General features: G+C 40.5%; 1 protein-coding gene across 1 annotated transcript in view; it reads left to right on the top strand.

The window, feature by feature from the left end:
• Nucleotides 1-16,597, top strand: part of lrp1bb (low density lipoprotein receptor-related protein 1Bb) — a 230,752-nt gene that overhangs the window by 189,665 nt on the left and 24,490 nt on the right. The window contains exons 57-70 of the mRNA XM_076109566.1: nucleotides 2,338-2,460; nucleotides 6,470-6,651; nucleotides 6,896-7,095; nucleotides 7,343-7,531; nucleotides 7,660-7,808; nucleotides 8,072-8,165; nucleotides 8,438-8,554; nucleotides 9,008-9,127; nucleotides 9,924-10,043; nucleotides 12,154-12,270; nucleotides 13,392-13,498; nucleotides 15,050-15,182; nucleotides 15,867-15,973; nucleotides 16,121-16,253. Coding sequence (XP_075965681.1) covers nucleotides 2,338-2,460; nucleotides 6,470-6,651; nucleotides 6,896-7,095; nucleotides 7,343-7,531; nucleotides 7,660-7,808; nucleotides 8,072-8,165; nucleotides 8,438-8,554; nucleotides 9,008-9,127; nucleotides 9,924-10,043; nucleotides 12,154-12,270; nucleotides 13,392-13,498; nucleotides 15,050-15,182; nucleotides 15,867-15,973; nucleotides 16,121-16,253 — 1,891 coding nt within the window. The remainder of the gene's footprint in view (nucleotides 1-2,337; nucleotides 2,461-6,469; nucleotides 6,652-6,895; nucleotides 7,096-7,342; nucleotides 7,532-7,659; nucleotides 7,809-8,071; nucleotides 8,166-8,437; nucleotides 8,555-9,007; nucleotides 9,128-9,923; nucleotides 10,044-12,153; nucleotides 12,271-13,391; nucleotides 13,499-15,049; nucleotides 15,183-15,866; nucleotides 15,974-16,120; nucleotides 16,254-16,597) is intronic.

The raw sequence follows: 16,597 nt of genomic DNA, 5'->3' as shown, positions 1-16,597 counted from the left end.
GGGCAATGCTTGAATCTGACTTCTGATAACCACAAATGGTTGGCTGTGATTTACTATAAATCAACCTATGGGTATCCTACAGTCTCCTCTTATAGTCATATTAACCCCTTGACTCCGCGTACTTTACTGTCTGTATCGGAGTTCTCATCAGCCACAACTCACTTTAATCGCTGCATGTTAGTGTTAATGGAAGCTAGAGAGGGAAATATGCACCTGACTTTACTAAGTGGAGGTGGATACTTGACTGACCTCATATCACTTTACCACACCATTACGTACCCTGTTCAGGCTATCCGTTGATGATATTATGTAAAGCCAATCATTACCCTTATGTATTGCTTTTGCAGTTCGCATAAATTTGTATTCCCTCCACAAACACAAGTTACTCTAAATATAATGGTTCCACTTCAACACCATTGTTTAAAGCCATTCAACGTGTTTAAAAGCTGCTCTGTTTCTGTTCTCCTACGTGGTTTTACTGTTCAATTAGAGCTGGCTCTGGCTCTCATACAGTGGGGGGGATGCGGTTACACGGTATGACATTTTGCATTAAGTAAGTTCGACTTTCCACGAGTTGCTCATGAAAAGGAATCCTTAAATTCAGATTACACGCAACTGTAGTGTTGAGAAATGACTTAATGCCACAGTTGTACATGAAGTACTGTATCGATAAGTTTTAGCATGTTGCCACCAAATTACATCAGTATTTAAAGGTTGAATTAGTAGCCAACAGCAAAATCAAAGTGAAGTCAGTTGGCAAATAAAGTTGTATCCACCGCCCTAAGGTTTTACTGTCAGATATGTCTTAAAGAAAGAAAGATAGTTGCATTTTTCGAACAGGAAATCAATGGTATGTTGACAGTGATGTTAATATGAGTACTTGCACAGTGTGTGCACACCTTTTACAACTTTTAAATCTAATATATTTTCAGAATCTATTTTTACAAGCTTGTGATTCATTTTACATTTGGTTAGTCTATATACTGTCTACAGGGAAAATGAATGGTAGATAGAGACAGTGATAAAAGGGCCATGCGGGGTTTCATCTCTGTAACTGATGTAAGAGTGGAGAAGGGATCCCCCAGGACACGTCGGTGCCTGTCTGTGAGGGTGCTGATGATCTGGTGAAGATGTCTCATTTCTCCTGTCAGATTATCTGACACCTTTTGTCAGCACCCACAGTGTGAGACAGCAGGGTGGGGGCACTTGTTCGGCGAGCATCTCTGTCTGACTGACAGTGGGGTCGTGGGAGCATGACGAAGTAGGAAATCACCTCACTCTGCCGCTTTGATAGGACTTCAACTTCACAGAGCATTTGAGAATTCAATGGCTCTCCAAATGCACTATATAGCTGCAAGCATCGGGACCTATGGGAGAACCTCCTGAATCAATATTGCCTGTACAGTAAATATCACATCACACACAGATACTGTAGAAGTTGGGCTTGTTTTGCTATGTTTCTCATCCTGTTGGTATTCCTACCTGTAGGCATTTGAAGTAATGAATTAAGCTTAACCTCACTGGACTGGATTGGATTGGCTTTTATTACAGAGACAAAGCAGCATATTAGCACTACAGCAGTCCTCTGTCAGTGTCTACACAGGATTCGTAGAGGCAATGTTGAGTATTGATTACGTGGGTTTTTGGCAGATCTCAGAACACACAATCACTGTAGTCACAAACATTAAAAGGAAGGAAATAGACTTAAAAATACACTTTGAGTAAAATGTGAGCCGTTACACCGCCTGTTGTATTGTTTAAATGGGAGAGTGTCTGATTGTATGTTTTCATTTATTTATATGTATCACTTCCAATTATGCATATACGTTTACTGCACTCCTGATTACATTCAGTTTTCAATACACAAATTTATTTTACTTATGTTTATATTTTAGACCTGACTTACACTATTTAATGTTGTAGCCATTTTAATATTTTTGCTCGTGCGATTATTTTTCTTTCTAAATATATACAGTATGTTTAATGAGCATTTTTGAAGGGAGCCAGAGATCCAATATTGTAATTGCCAATGACTACTTCTCTGTAATAATTGTGCCTATGATAATAAAGGACATTAATATGCATATTAAGATGCATCATAGATATGCTGTAAAGTAGGATCTATAGACCTGGGTATTAATATAACATTAGGCATAATACGGATAGGAATTTCTTAATAAATATATACTCTTTTGTTCGACTTTGTTGCCAATGAAAGTTGCTTCTAATATTTTTTTCCCCCACACACGGAACTCAAGATCCCTTATTGTTTCATAGGCGCTGAAAGTAAAAATTACATTTGTATATCCCTGTGCTCTCTCTCCTCTGTATCCTCAGGGCCTCAACAACATCATCCACATAGACTTTGACTACAAGAAAGAATTCATCTATTGGGTCGACTCAACCAGGCCAAGTGGTCGGAAGATCAACAGAATGCGCCTCAATGGGAGCGACCTTAAGGTACCACAGGGTTTAGTTGCTGTGACTGCATGCCATGCGGTGCCTTGTGCCACTTTACCCAAGATTCATGAGCTTTTCTTTGCTTGGAACATGTCCAGCTTGTATTTATGAATCTGTCCTTGCTCTATCCACTTGTATGGTTTTATGTTACTAATTTATTTGACTTGCATTCTATTGTGTAAATGTGTCGTCTGTTTGACTTTTAGAGAAACCGAGCATGTTGCTTTGAGTGGTTCATTATCACTGATCAGCTGATGATGGGCGCCTGTTACATAGTCAAGATAATGGATTTGTTCTGTCGGCAGCCAACGGCCTGTTATCTTCACAACAATGAATGTGTGTTTGTAATAATAGGAATAACATCAGTGGCTTTCAGATTAATGTAATAAGCCTAATGACACAGTGGTACTGTCTGGTGTTATCACCAAAGGTCCATCGGGGTCATGGGATGGAAGCCCAGACACTGGGGACGCTCGGACGTCAGCAGGACACCTGCTGGGCCGCCCATCCCCAACTCATTAACATTGGTGTGTGGGGGGGTATTATTCAGCTCGATTACTACCAAAGTGTCTGTTTGAGCCACTGCCACAGCTTAGCAAGAGCAGAAACTGTCTGAGACACAGATCGAGGAGCTTTTCTCATTGGGTTAATTAAAAGAGCCACTGATATCCTGTGCTACCGGTGTAGGCTTGCCATATGAAGAAGAAAAGATCGGTGGGCAGAGAGGATTTCTGAGGATTTGTTTTTCTCTGCCAAGATGGGAGTTTCATCTGACCAAGGCAGAGATTAATTGAATTCTGTGGTTTAATTAATACAAGGTAGTTTAATTGTATAATTTATTTTGTTTATCTCAACATTTCTTAAGAGTGCACTTCTCCTATGTGGGTTGAAACATTCAAGGATTTTGCTGTTTTCTTCTAGTTATGCAATCAGTGATGTCCCAGCCGGTATTTAGCATTTTATAGCTGAAAGAGAACAACCAGTGTAACATTAATGATTTGCTTTATACTTTTATCCCATAAAGTGAGATGCTGTCATTGTTAAAACATGTTGCTATAGTGACAAAAAACACTTAAAAAAACACTTTAGACTGATCAAATAATGGAGAAAATGAGTGATGATGAGTCTTCTGAAGAACACGTTCTACTTTAAATGACTGAAAGGACAAAAGGTTTGTGAGACCGCTCTCAGTGACTGGATAGATCTAACGTAACTGTTCTCTGAATTCATTGTGTTTTGATGAGCTTCATCTAAAATGCTGACATTCCTCACAAGTTAACCTTCAGTGCAACATGAAGCAATCCTTTTGATCAACCGTGAGATATTATGAATAGAGTCAACCAGAAGGACTTTATGTAATGAGTATCAACTCCTCTTTGCCCGAGGAGGCAGTTGTGATGGAAAATACTACACAAGGAGTGATACTTTAGTGACTGTTTTAAGCTCAGTTTAGTCCAAATTACTGCTTAAGGAATGGCTATAGTCTTTTGCCAAGACTATATATTTTCTTGCAAACGGTGACAGAAAAGGCCTCAAAGCACATCCTGTTCCTTAATGACAGATTGCATGGCTGGCATTTTCATTTTATATTTTTGTAAAAGGGGTTTTTTAAAGGCATTGGCTGTATCTGCCAGCTGGCACAATGACTGTTTATTCTAAAGAACTGCTTTTTTTCCGACTCAAATCCCGGACTGGTTTGGGGATATTGAGTTAGTTAATTCCTAGATTTTGTTTCATCAGAGTAATATCTTCACTTATATTTTAACCAAATTCCCCATTTAGATTTGCGCAGTGAGATGAAGAGACCATTCATGTCTCTCTGCTGCCCTCCACCCTACCTGCTTTAATCACCGTATTTACATTCACACAGTTGACACATACTCATACAAAGGGGTACTTTTTAGCAAATCAACTAACGTTTTATGATTGAATAAACAGTACAGAGTGCTGCACTAGCATTGGTTTGCACTGCATAGATCAGGCAACGCAGTGCAATTTTGGTGACCACGTTTGCATTAAATTGTACCTTCGTATTCACCTGGTCAAACTGATATGCAAGAGCATATATAAAGGCTTTAGTTAGTGCACAGGCCTCTTCAAAATCACACACAAAAGGGTTTCATGCACATCGACTTAAGCGTTTCACTGTATTTATATTAGCAGCCACTACAGCTATGAATGCAAATTAAAATACGTTTTGTTATGTGATTATGAGTTTGGACTGAGTGAGATAAATTATATTCTTACTAACGTTGCCACTGTAGCTAGAGCTGCAGGAATGATTTGTGCCCTCTGTCTTTAGTCTCTATTATGAGAAATTTGTTATGCATAATTATGCGTGGGTCAAACAACATTGGTACCCTAATTAATTGGTTAAGTCTTTAGCCATAACTGCTCGATTTGGCAAAATACTGCACATACGTCTTTCTTAACACCCGACTATTCATTTCTTTCACATTGAGTCCAAGTGAAATCACAGGAATCCTGACCTCAATAAAGATGCCAGGACATTTTTAACGTTGAGCAAAACTCTATGAGCTGTCAGTTAATTCAATATGTGAAATGTGAATATGTGAAAAATACTGTGCACACATAAACATACCTAAATATGACTAAGTAGTAAGTACAAGAAGCACAGACAGCAGACACGTTTACTAAAGATATCCTAATTTTACACATATCAAATGAATGATATGGTAATCACATCTGACTCAGCGTTCTGCACAGCCCCTTTTCGACCACAGGAACTTTCACCAGCGACTAGCAACCTTTTGAGGAACTCATTGCCTTTTGACCACAGGGTGCAGGATCTAAATTCAGATCCGGGGACATTTTCCGGGGACAAAAAAATGCCCTGCTGTGGGAAAGTACTTTCTGAAAGTACACAAAGTTTCGGGGTGGGGGTTATTGGGATCACCGACGCAGTTTGGTTTCTTCTTCAGCATGTGTAGCACTTCATTCCTAAAACAATTTACTGCAACATCAATGTAGGACCATTTCAGGATGACGGGAGAGTATTTCTCCTTGTTTGATAAAAAGTAAAGTCAGGCTTTGATATCGCTTCCCGACTCATTTACAAAAAGACGGAGAGAAAATTGGAGATTGTGAGCGAGATGAGATGAGAGGGCGAGCACTGAAAGAGAGAGAGAGACACAGCACGGCTGTGCTGTGAACGAGAGAATAAAAAGTTACTTTCTGATTGTTTCACAGCGGATACATTCTAAAGCGTAAATAAATATCCATCCAACACACAACACATTGTTTACTGTGGAGACACTCTTAGTTTCATTTTCCTCCTCCTGAATCTCATTCATTACATCCAACATTTTAGATGAGATGGGTGTGCACTGTGCACACTGAACTGCAGGCTACAGAGTGTGTTTACCCATGATGCAACCACCAGCAGCCCTGTCCTCATGTCATGTTGCTTTTTCAGACATCAGCAGACTAATTTGCCAAGTCTCTGCACGTCTTTAGACCGCTATGGAGACGCAGACAACAATGGGCTGAAGGAACCTTTAGTTACTTGTTAAGTAGTCCTGGGACTAAAAATTACCAGAAAGTTCTTGGTTGAAACTCAGCTTCTGCATGTGCATGTAGAGCGATTACGATGGCAACACATGTATATGCTCCTGTTAGCTCTGGCTGTTAGTAGTGTGTGATGCGGTTGGAAAAATGAGATTGTATTTGTTTTGATGGAGGAGAAAATAATGTCTCACTGAGAGCATACTTCGAGGCCATAGATTGTTGTTTGTTGAACAAAAAGTGATTTTGATTCCTTGAAAGATATTGCTCCTACCTGACAGAGTAAGACCTTTTCTTTGCACATGCTCTTATGTTTGACAGTGGTAAACTAATGAAAGAGACAATTTTGACAATATTTCTTTGTATTTGTTATTTATATCAGATTTGTTTTTAAACAGTTCTTTACGTTCATCCATGAAAGAATTTAGAGCAATAGACAAAGCTCTTCATACTAAAACTGATCTTCTCCTCCCTGCATTACTAGATAGTCCACAAGACAGCAGTGCCAAGCGCCTTAGCAGTGGATTGGATCGGAAAAAATCTGTACTGGTGTGATGCGGAAAAGAAAACATTGGAAGTGTCCAAAGCCAATGGCCTCTACCCTACCGCCCTGATCAGTTCTAGCCTCAAGAACCCCACAGATCTAGCTCTGGACCCCCAGACAGGGTAAGTCTATTATCATTACTGTAAAGCTCACCATAATGCTTGAGTGTTTTCTTAATAAGGATTGATTTCACAGCTTGAGGGAGAGCAGGGATGGAGTTGCTCCTTTCAGATTATTAACCTGGAAACTGTTAGATCCAGCTCTTATTAGAGGAGTTTCATTTTGTGTCGGTGCTGATTCTTTATTCCCATCACGTTTGCCTGCTAAAGTATATAGCTCTTTGAACTGTGCTGTACTTCTGACTAGGTACGTGTTCTGGGTAGACTGCTGTGAACCACCTCACATTGGGCGCATTGGCATGGATGGCCGAGGGCAAACGGTTATCATTGACAAAGAGATCTATAGCCCCACTGCTCTCACTATCGATTACACCAACAAGAGGCTCTACTGGGCAGACGACAACCACATCCTGCTTGCCAACATGGATGGCACCCAAAGACGCAAAGGTGGGACTAAGGTGTTGACGATGTTGAAAGAAGAGTTTGACATTTTCGGGCAAATACACTTTGATTACCAAGCCATATCTGTTTAATGAGAAGTTGGAGCCAGCAGCTGGTTAGCTTAGCACAAAGCTCTACTTGCTCTAAATCTGACTTTTAAATTGTGTTGTCGATAAATATGGTATAAATATGGTATAGGGGTATAATTAGAATTTAATTGAAGCTTACCACGGCCATTTTTTTCCCTTTCCAGTATCTAATGATCACATCCAAGGGGTAATGGCTCTGACTTTGTTTGAGGACTTTGTCTATTGGACGGATGGGAAGTCCAAATCACTACGACGTGCTCATAAGACGACTGGCGCTCAAGGGATGGAGCTCCTCAACTCCTGGCAAGCCATCAAATCCATCAAGGTCTACCACTCCCTGCGCCAGCCTGAAGGTATGAAGTCCATCTGGCACCCATGTTCATTCTATCCTCTCATGCCGAGCAGTTGTTGTAGTTTGTGAAGGAAATGATTTGTGTTTCACAGTATGAACTCAGCTATGTACTTCTGTCCTTCTGTACAGTACCCAAGCACCAGTGTCAGATTGCAAACGGAGGATGCAGCCACTTGTGTCTTCTGTCCCCCGGCGGAGAACACAAATGTGCCTGTCCGACTAATTTTTACTTGGCTGCTGACAATAAGACCTGCCTCTCCAACTGCACTTCTAGTCAGGTCAGCCATCTCTCCTCCCACTTCTAAGTTTAGTTTTACCACGGTGATGCTGTTATATTCTGATCAGTACTTTTCCCCCGAAGGGCAAATTGCTTTACTCTCGTACGCTTTCCTCTTCTGGCATGTACGGTAGGTTCTAGGAAATGGTTGTGTATTGATTTTGACTTTGGCTTTGAAGAAAGTTGACCTTAAAAGGAGAGTCAAATATTAATGTTGGCTCCAAATTCAGTGTTTTTTTAAATATTTGTCTGGGTCACTAATAGTTTCGCTGCGGGACAGATGAGTGTATCCCTTTCTGGTGGAAGTGTGACACGGTGGACGACTGTGGGGATGGATCAGATGAACCTACTGACTGCCGTGAGTGCGATGTTATTCAAAGGCTGGCTTTAAAATAGTACTACTGTAAACCAGAACTAGTCAACTCCTGTTTTTGGTGAGCTTTGAGGGATATTAAAATTGAATCGAGTCTTTTCTACTTTCAATTAAATGTCCGTTTGTTGTCACTGTTGTTTTATATATTTAGCATTTAACAGCATTTACACAATGCTCAGTAAGGATTTATATGATCTCTGATTGAACCTTTAGAGCATAAACCCTGATATATAGTTATGATTTGTTTTTCCCAACAGCTGAATTCAAATGTCAACCTGGGCGTTTTCAGTGCGGTACTGGCCTCTGTGCTCTTCCTCCTTTCATCTGTGATGGTGAGAACGACTGTGGCGACAACTCAGACGAAGCTAACTGTGGTAAGGATGCAACATCTAAGAGGATGTTTTTAACTGTTTGTCATTCATTGCTTCTTGCTGATAACTCTGCCGATTCTCACTTATTATCCTATTAAACCGTGTGTCCAGTGCGGCGTTACGTTGTTGTTGTTTTTCTGTCGATGGTAGCTACTATTTAGTGCTGAAACAATTAGTCGATGAATTCATTTGTTGATCACCAGAAAGTGAATCAAGATAATTTTTAGTAATTCATTTTCATTGACTTCTATTTACTCAATACAAACAGCAAATGTAAAATGCTTCATTAGCAGACACTGTGTGTTTACAAAACCTTAAACAGTAAATGTAAGAGTTTTCATAAACCGGCTCTATTATAGGTTGACTCTTAGTCAGTAATAATAGTTTAGATGCTTAGCTTTGTTTGGACTCCTAACATCTCTTATTGATGCTGCTCCTGCCCTTTTTCTCTTTCAGAGACATACATCTGTCTGTCAGGCCAGTTCAAGTGCACCAGGAAACAGAAATGCATCCCTCTTAACCTGCGCTGCAACGGTCAGGACGACTGTGGAGACGGAGAGGATGAGACAGACTGCCGTAAGGCACTGCATTATTACTTTAAGGATTCATTGTCTTAGAAATGGCTTTACTGAGCTTTTATCCCCGTTAGTTAATGAATGTATCCTCCGTTTGATCAGTCTGCCCCGACATTGCAGATAAATAACAAAATAAAAGTCAAGATCTAATCTAGTGGAATCAGATAAATTATCTAAATTGTCTTTTTTTTGACATATTTAATTTATTAATGTGTTCGGACAGACTATATGGCGACATTATCATTACGTAGCAATATCAAGAATTCCAAAGGAAGCCCTTGTTTCTGTGAAAAGGGATTCGATATTAATCGCACAGAGGATAAGAAGAGATTATCTTTGCCATGATGTAACTCACTAGAATATCACCACATATCACACCCAGTCTTTTAGGCTGCTGCATTTGTCTTGCATGTGATTGCAAGCGGGATCAGAGTGTGGGGGGGGGGAGAATGCAAGAAAGTAAGGAGGAGAAAGAGCCTTAGAAAAAAATGGCTTTAATTAAAGTGAAGCTAATCACTTCACCCCTTCTTAGACTTCCGCAATGATTGGATGTGGTTTTGAATGCACTTTTGTAATGAGCACTGCACCACTGAAATTAAAATGCTATCTGAAACAATGTGAGGTTTCATAACAAGCAGCTACTTGCTATAATAACAGGCTGTAAAGGTATGCGAGGCTTTTTGGAGAAATGAATAGCTGCCTCACTGGTTCTTATATCACTGTAGTTTTTATGAACACTCGGATCACTCGGGTCATTCCTACCACCCTAAACACACTGCCTGTCTCTCTGCCTACAGCTGAAAGCACCTGCTCGCCAGACCAGTTCCAGTGCAAGGCCTCCATGCACTGCATCTCCAAACTCTGGGTTTGTGACGAGGACCCCGACTGCGCAGACGGGTCAGACGAGGCTAATTGCGGTAAGTTGTTGAAACCCACTTCACCATAAATCACACCACTTCCCTTGTTTTTCGGTTAAAGGGGAGAAGAATCTGATTTAATCTGAATTCGTTTTACACTTGGCTTCACTCTGGTACTTCTATGTGTTCTCACCGCCTGTCTGATGATGTGCTGAGGGAGAATGCCCTGAAGGACAGGCTGTGCCTTTCTTCAGTAAGAGCTCAACATTATGATCTCCGTTTGCCTGGCATTTTTAGCAGCTGTCAGTCTTAAATGCTGACCTTAGACACACAAAAGCCATAATTACTAAGGTAGGGCAGCTTGGGAACTTTTCCAGCACTATGCACCTGGATTATATCTGCTTGACATGCCTTTGCGGAGAGCCAGAGTTCTTCGATTCAGGACAAGAATGCAAAGTTTTACCACACAGAATTTTAAAATGTTCCTGGCAAAGAGATCGAATACATAGTATCTCCAGTCATGAAGTCGGTCATAATGCACAGTATCATATTTTTAACATGCACTTTCTTCATAGTAAAGTCTAGTTACACGATGGGACTTTTTTCACAATGTATGCCTGCACAGGCAGGGGACAGATCATCCCCCGGTGTGCGTGGGCCAGCTGTTTTCTATTTATAGGTGTGACATCTGAAGAATATGAACTATTACTAGTCCTATCAGCATATGTGTCGTTGTACAACATCTCAATTTGAGTATTATTAAAAGAATATTCATGCTTTAATGTTTGATAAGTCACAGCTCCTCTCAATAGATGCCTTTGTGATTTTAGGTTGGTGTCATGCTGCTGCTTTCGTGTAGTTTACTGATGTTTGACTTCAGCCCCTCAAACTGCATTAGCTGCAGTTTGTGTCATCGGGTTTTTCCATCACCTATAAAGTTCTCACCACTTACGCTCACTCAAAGGAGACAGTGCCGCTCTATAGCCATCTTATTTTCTAATTTGCATTACCTCAGACTGTTTAAGGAAGTTTTGCTTGTTAGCGCCGTAATGAGCTCTGACTTAGAGAGGAAATATTGTTTCGTTTTTTTCCAGCGTCACGTCTTTTATGAGCTGCTAGTGACTGACTGAGCTGCTTCCTAATGAATTGCTGCCTTGTGTCCTCCGCTGCTGCTCTCAGCTTTCCCTCCTGATTCTCTCCTCCTGCTGTCATGTTGGAAAGAGATCCAGGCAGAATCTGCCACCCTCCTCTGTTGACGCATCTCTTCCCTAACTGAGAACAGCGTTACCTTGGCCATTATCCCTGATGATGTCTGCACTGAAATGACTTTTTAAAAGGAAGCTCTCGGTTTGACTTTGAAAACCCATTCTGAGGAATTGTTGCTGGAGCAAATATCAAAGCATCTGTTCTCTGTGAAATAAATGCAAATATGTTGGATAATTCTGCCCATTAATGTTTAACACTGGAATGCCCCATTTAATACTGCAATACTTCAGGACCATAGTTGACTCTGAATTGTGTCATTGACATTTTGTAGCCTGGATCCTGGATCCACTATGTTCACACCGTGTGCATAAGATGATTCATTCTTGTTTCACTCATCATTTTGGTTTTTCTGTATTAAAAAGTTGTATGAGCATCCCAAGAAGAAATCTGTGAAAACCAGTGTCACTTTGGGCATTTTAAATAATACTTACTAAAATCAGTAACATTAAAGACAAAGAAGTGACACAAGCTGATAGCCAGACATTTCATCTCAGCTGCTGTCAACACATCACTACCATATGCACTGGTACTTGTTGGCAGTGACGGGACACTAAATCAGAAACACAGTTTGGGTGCGGATAACAGAGCCAGAATCAAATGCTTCAGCTGTTGTTGTGTTCTGTAATTCTCTTGGATGTTTTCCTGAAGAAAGTTCAATTTTGCCAACTTCCTGTCACAAATTCTGTTGAGGATGATTGGTAGCACAGTCAGGTATTTCATCTTACGGTGTGTTAGCCTCCAGGGGTGCACACTGTGTTTTGAACTCGGTGTCAGACTTGCTTAGGGAAACCCTGAGGAAACGATGATTACTACACGTAGAAAATATGATAGCTAGCACACTATTAATATTCATGCTCTTTGAAGCCATTTTCATCTTCGTGTTTGTTTGCTCCTGATGAAAAAGATGAAAAGACCTGTGGACCTCATGAATTCCGCTGCGAGAATAACAACTGCATCCCAGACCACTGGAGGTGTGACAGCCAGAATGACTGTGGAGACAACTCAGACGAGGAGAACTGCAGTGAGTACCTGACTCCTCACTTTCTGGCAGCTCAGTTTGTTCGCTTATATACACTGTTGATCTTTTTACACGCTCTTAGGCAGTGAAGAATTGGACTTCTCCGAAGACACCCGAGTGCCCCTCCCACTATCAAACCACCTCTCTCTCTCTTTCACACACACACACACACACGCACACACACACACACACGCCCTTGTATCTATACACCTTGGGTGACTCTTCCCACTATCGACTCAGCCGTGCTCAACTCTTTCTTTCAAGCATTCTTTTATTATCCGTGCTGTTTCTCTGAGCATAATATGAGGCTCAGACTCCTGAGCTCTTGATATCATCTCTTCTCTGTAATGCTCCAAACTAATATTCCCCTTTGTTTGGATATTTCATCACCACTTTTAGAAGAAAACTTGTATTTACTCATGAAATGACACTGGTAGCCCACCTTGTTAAATTGCATATCTTATGTGCAATTAAGTCCCTGTTGCATTTGTGTGTTCATGTGTGTGCGTGTGTGTGTGTGAGAGAGAGAGAGAGAATTTGTTTTGCTGAGTGTGCATCATTTGCGTGGTTTATAAGATGATTATTCCCCATACCTATTAATGTCACTTGAGATGCAAATAAAAGCCAGTCAAGTGTTGGACGGCAAATAATTAAGCAGGTGGACCAGCAGACAGTGGAGAGGCTGCAAATCCGATTTTGCTGCAATGCCTGCTGGGAATTTATTTTGCAGCACAACTCATAACACACACACTGCGTGAGCTAACAGTCCATGATAACAAGGGGAGGGCCCAGACATTGGATCTGATGCAGCTGTTTAGCTGCGTCCTAATATTGTCCTCGGGGACAGACTTGCACTAAATGGCAGATACAAGCTTTTTGGCTTCAGGAAGTATGTCGCCCCCCCCCCTCCATTGTGAGAGCCGCAATGAATGTATTTACATCTTGATCAGCTTTGCCAGTTTCTTCACTTCTAATACAAAATGACTCCTAATTAGCTAAAATGATGGTTTTGCCAAGACTGAACGTTTGGCCGATTACTGCATCAGGGGATGTACGTTTGTTATGTATACCGCTGGAAGATGAAACAGTCTGGCAAGATTTTGTGTCTGTTTTTCTCAACGTAGAGCCAGTCACCTGCAACCACAAGGACTTTGCCTGCGCTAACGGAGACTGCATCTCCTCCCGATTCCGCTGTGATGGAGACTATGACTGCCTGGATAATTCAGATGAGGCCAGTGTTTGTATATGTGTACCACTTACTTATGAATCAAAGAGGAAGGTAAACCCACATGAGGCACAGATATTAGCAAGACGCTATATTAAGAATAAGTCGGTGTAGTCTTTAATTGATCTCTTGAAAATGTGTGTTAGTATCTGAGCTTGCAGCTCAAGCACAGACTAAATATCCCAATCGGAAAGGGAGATTAAATTGGACAAGCATATTGCCTCCTGCAAAGAAAATAATCCCATTCCTTACACATATCATTGTGTTGATCCAAATCTACTCGTCACGGTCGCTATATTCCAACAATGCTGGAAAGAAAATATCCCTGCGATTGTGTGTGAGTTATTGTCCCTTCAAGTACATTACTGCGTGAAATACCTTGTGTTTCGTTGCTTCTGAAAATGCTAATCCCCCAAGCCTTTCAGCAAAACAAAGAGTGCTCGTTTAGTTCATAAATATGCTTGAATATCTTAATTTACCAACCTTCAAATTGACATTGTGATTTTACGCTCTCGTAATATGTGAAGAAATTGCCTTAAATGTGCCTTTATCAATGCATTGTATGGTGTTAAGACATTTTTTTGCAGGATTCATAAAAAAAATACTCAATCAGTGGTAATGATGCAGTGCAATGCATAATTCAAGGACAAAGGCTTATTATTACGATTCATTATTCTTGTTAACGTATTGCTCTGTTCAACATTTGCACAGCATTTATTTTTACATGTAGTCCTACTCCATGCAAAGCAGTGCAACCCTAATTATACTGTCTGGGTCATTGCAGGCAAATAGTCTGTAGGAAAGAAAGTCACCTTTCAATCAGCATTAGAATACCCAGTGATTAATAAATGCAGTTATTCATAGTGGCCATCATGGAGTAGATTGTCCACCCTGTTATAGTTTGAACTGCCCATATTTATCTGAGAGCATGGAAGATTACTGGAATATATAGATTCGATTATTTTTTCCTGTATTAAAGCAAAATTATTTTTATATATTTGGAACATGTTTTGTTTTTACAGGAGTCATTTTCTTGCTGATTTGTTCAGTCACCAAAAGTCTGTATGTTAAAGTCCAAATATTTGAGATATTACAGCATTTTTCTTTATCTATATTAAAGTGGTGCATGTTTATAGTAGGAAGATCAATGTCACATAATTTGGTTGTATTCACACTGAACCCACTATGTCATGAACCTCCTTGGTATGTTGTGAGTGGATAGTAAAGTGCATAATACATTAAACATTCTCTGAGAGGCTACTGGCCCAGGCCCTAAAGCAATTCAACTTTAAAAAAGATGTTTACAGTCCATCACTGAGAGCACAAGGGCCTTTTCACCTATTCAACCTTTTTCAAGCCCTGAAGTCCTCAGACAATGAACAGTGAACCCTGCCTTGTGGATAGAACAGTTGCGTCATCAGTGGTGCCTTCAGTGATATTTCTCAGATATAAAGTGCTGTCTTCGAAAACAAATAACGAGCACTGTATAACAAGCTCATTATAAAGGGGATTATCTACCTTATAGTTATGTTATTTCTTTACTGTATGTGTTTACAGAAAGGCTGTGAGGCACGCTGTGCGGATGACCAGTTTCAGTGTCACAACAACCTCTGCATCTCATTGAAGTGGCTGTGTGATGGCCAAGAAGACTGCAAGATGGGGGAAGATGAGAAAAACTGCCAGGAGACAGGTGCAAAACGAATGTCCTCTAGTTTTTTTTAAAGGAATTGTATATGGTGTACTGACTTGTACTTGTACATTGCCTGTTTCTAAACATTGTGTTTTCTGGAATATATAGATATTTTTCTTTTTTATAAGAGTGGAGTTCATACAATCAGTCATATAATTTTTTCCGTTATGGCTGAAGGAAGAGGTTATCTTGTCAACGTCAATCGTGACAAATATTAAAAACGTTTTCTAATCGATGTTAGAATGTGAATATAACAGAAAGTATACATTATTTCATAAGCATAGCTTTTAACATTGACCTTATTATCGTACCACATGAACTCAGAAGGACTGGCTTGAAGAAGTTATCACATCCTGTCCTTAAGATACTGTGTGCAGTATACATTCAAACGCAAGACTTAGAAAATGTAACACTGATTTTCAGAAATGTTCTCATGTTCGGATTTAACAAGTAGAAATGGCTTCACTCCCGCTGTTTATTACCGGCCACAAACTGTGACGCATGTTGTTTTTAGCAGAAAGTGGTATCACCTCTTAGACCTGCGGGACATCATCATACTGAAGCCCTAGCTTCATGTGGAGTTTTCCACTTCTTCATAGAACAGTAAACTGAAAATGTCTCAGCTGAGGGATCTCTAGTTGAGAACAGGCACGATGTTGACTGATATGCTTTGCCGTTCTCCAGTAGCCCCTTCATGTTCCGTGAATGAGTACGTGTGTGCCAGCGGAGGGTGCGTGTCAGCCAGCCTGCGGTGTGATGGACATGACAACTGTCTGGATGGCTCAGATGAGGTCAGTGCAGCTTCACAAGATTTCAAAAAAAAAAAAAAAAAGCAACCAAAAGAGTACATGTATTTGTTTTGGTGTCTTCTGATTGCAGCTGACAACATTACTAGAATGGACATTTGTGGTGATTTTGCTGTGTTCCTTTGCTGACAGACTGGCTGTGTAAAGGAGTGCAGAGAAGATGAGTTTCTCTGCCTCAATCGTGCCCACTGCATCCCTCGGCGCTGGCGCTGCGATGACGTGTTGGACTGCATGGACCACAGTGATGAGGAAAACTGCAGCCAGGGTCGGTATGAGTGTGACCTCGCATGAGTGTGTTTGTGTGTTGTGTTGTGTTTTTGAAGACTGATATTTTTCATCATATAGCGGGGGGGGGGGGGAGGGATTCTACTATGCTAGCTCAAGTCTTAACACTGCGTATAGTATTATATAACAGATGAGTCATGTGAACCGTTTCAAAGTATTTCATATAAAGGAGACAGCAATAGAGAATAATATCTGGAAGGTAAGTTGACAGCATGTGGCAGTGGTAGGGATTTTAAATACAATGAGAATGAAAGATTTGAGATGAGTTTAATCGATTTCGATTTGTGAGGCAAAATGATTCAGGGCTCTCTGGATCATGTTAAA

The sequence above is a fragment of the Anarhichas minor genome, unplaced genomic scaffold (genome assembly GCF_050575085.1).
Source record: "Anarhichas minor isolate MPS153535 unplaced genomic scaffold, ASM5057508v1 ptg000004l, whole genome shotgun sequence".
Lineage (NCBI taxonomy): Eukaryota > Metazoa > Chordata > Actinopteri > Perciformes > Anarhichadidae > Anarhichas > Anarhichas minor.
Note: the sequence above shows the minus strand (reverse complement) of the source record. Positions and strands in the feature narration are given on the sequence as shown.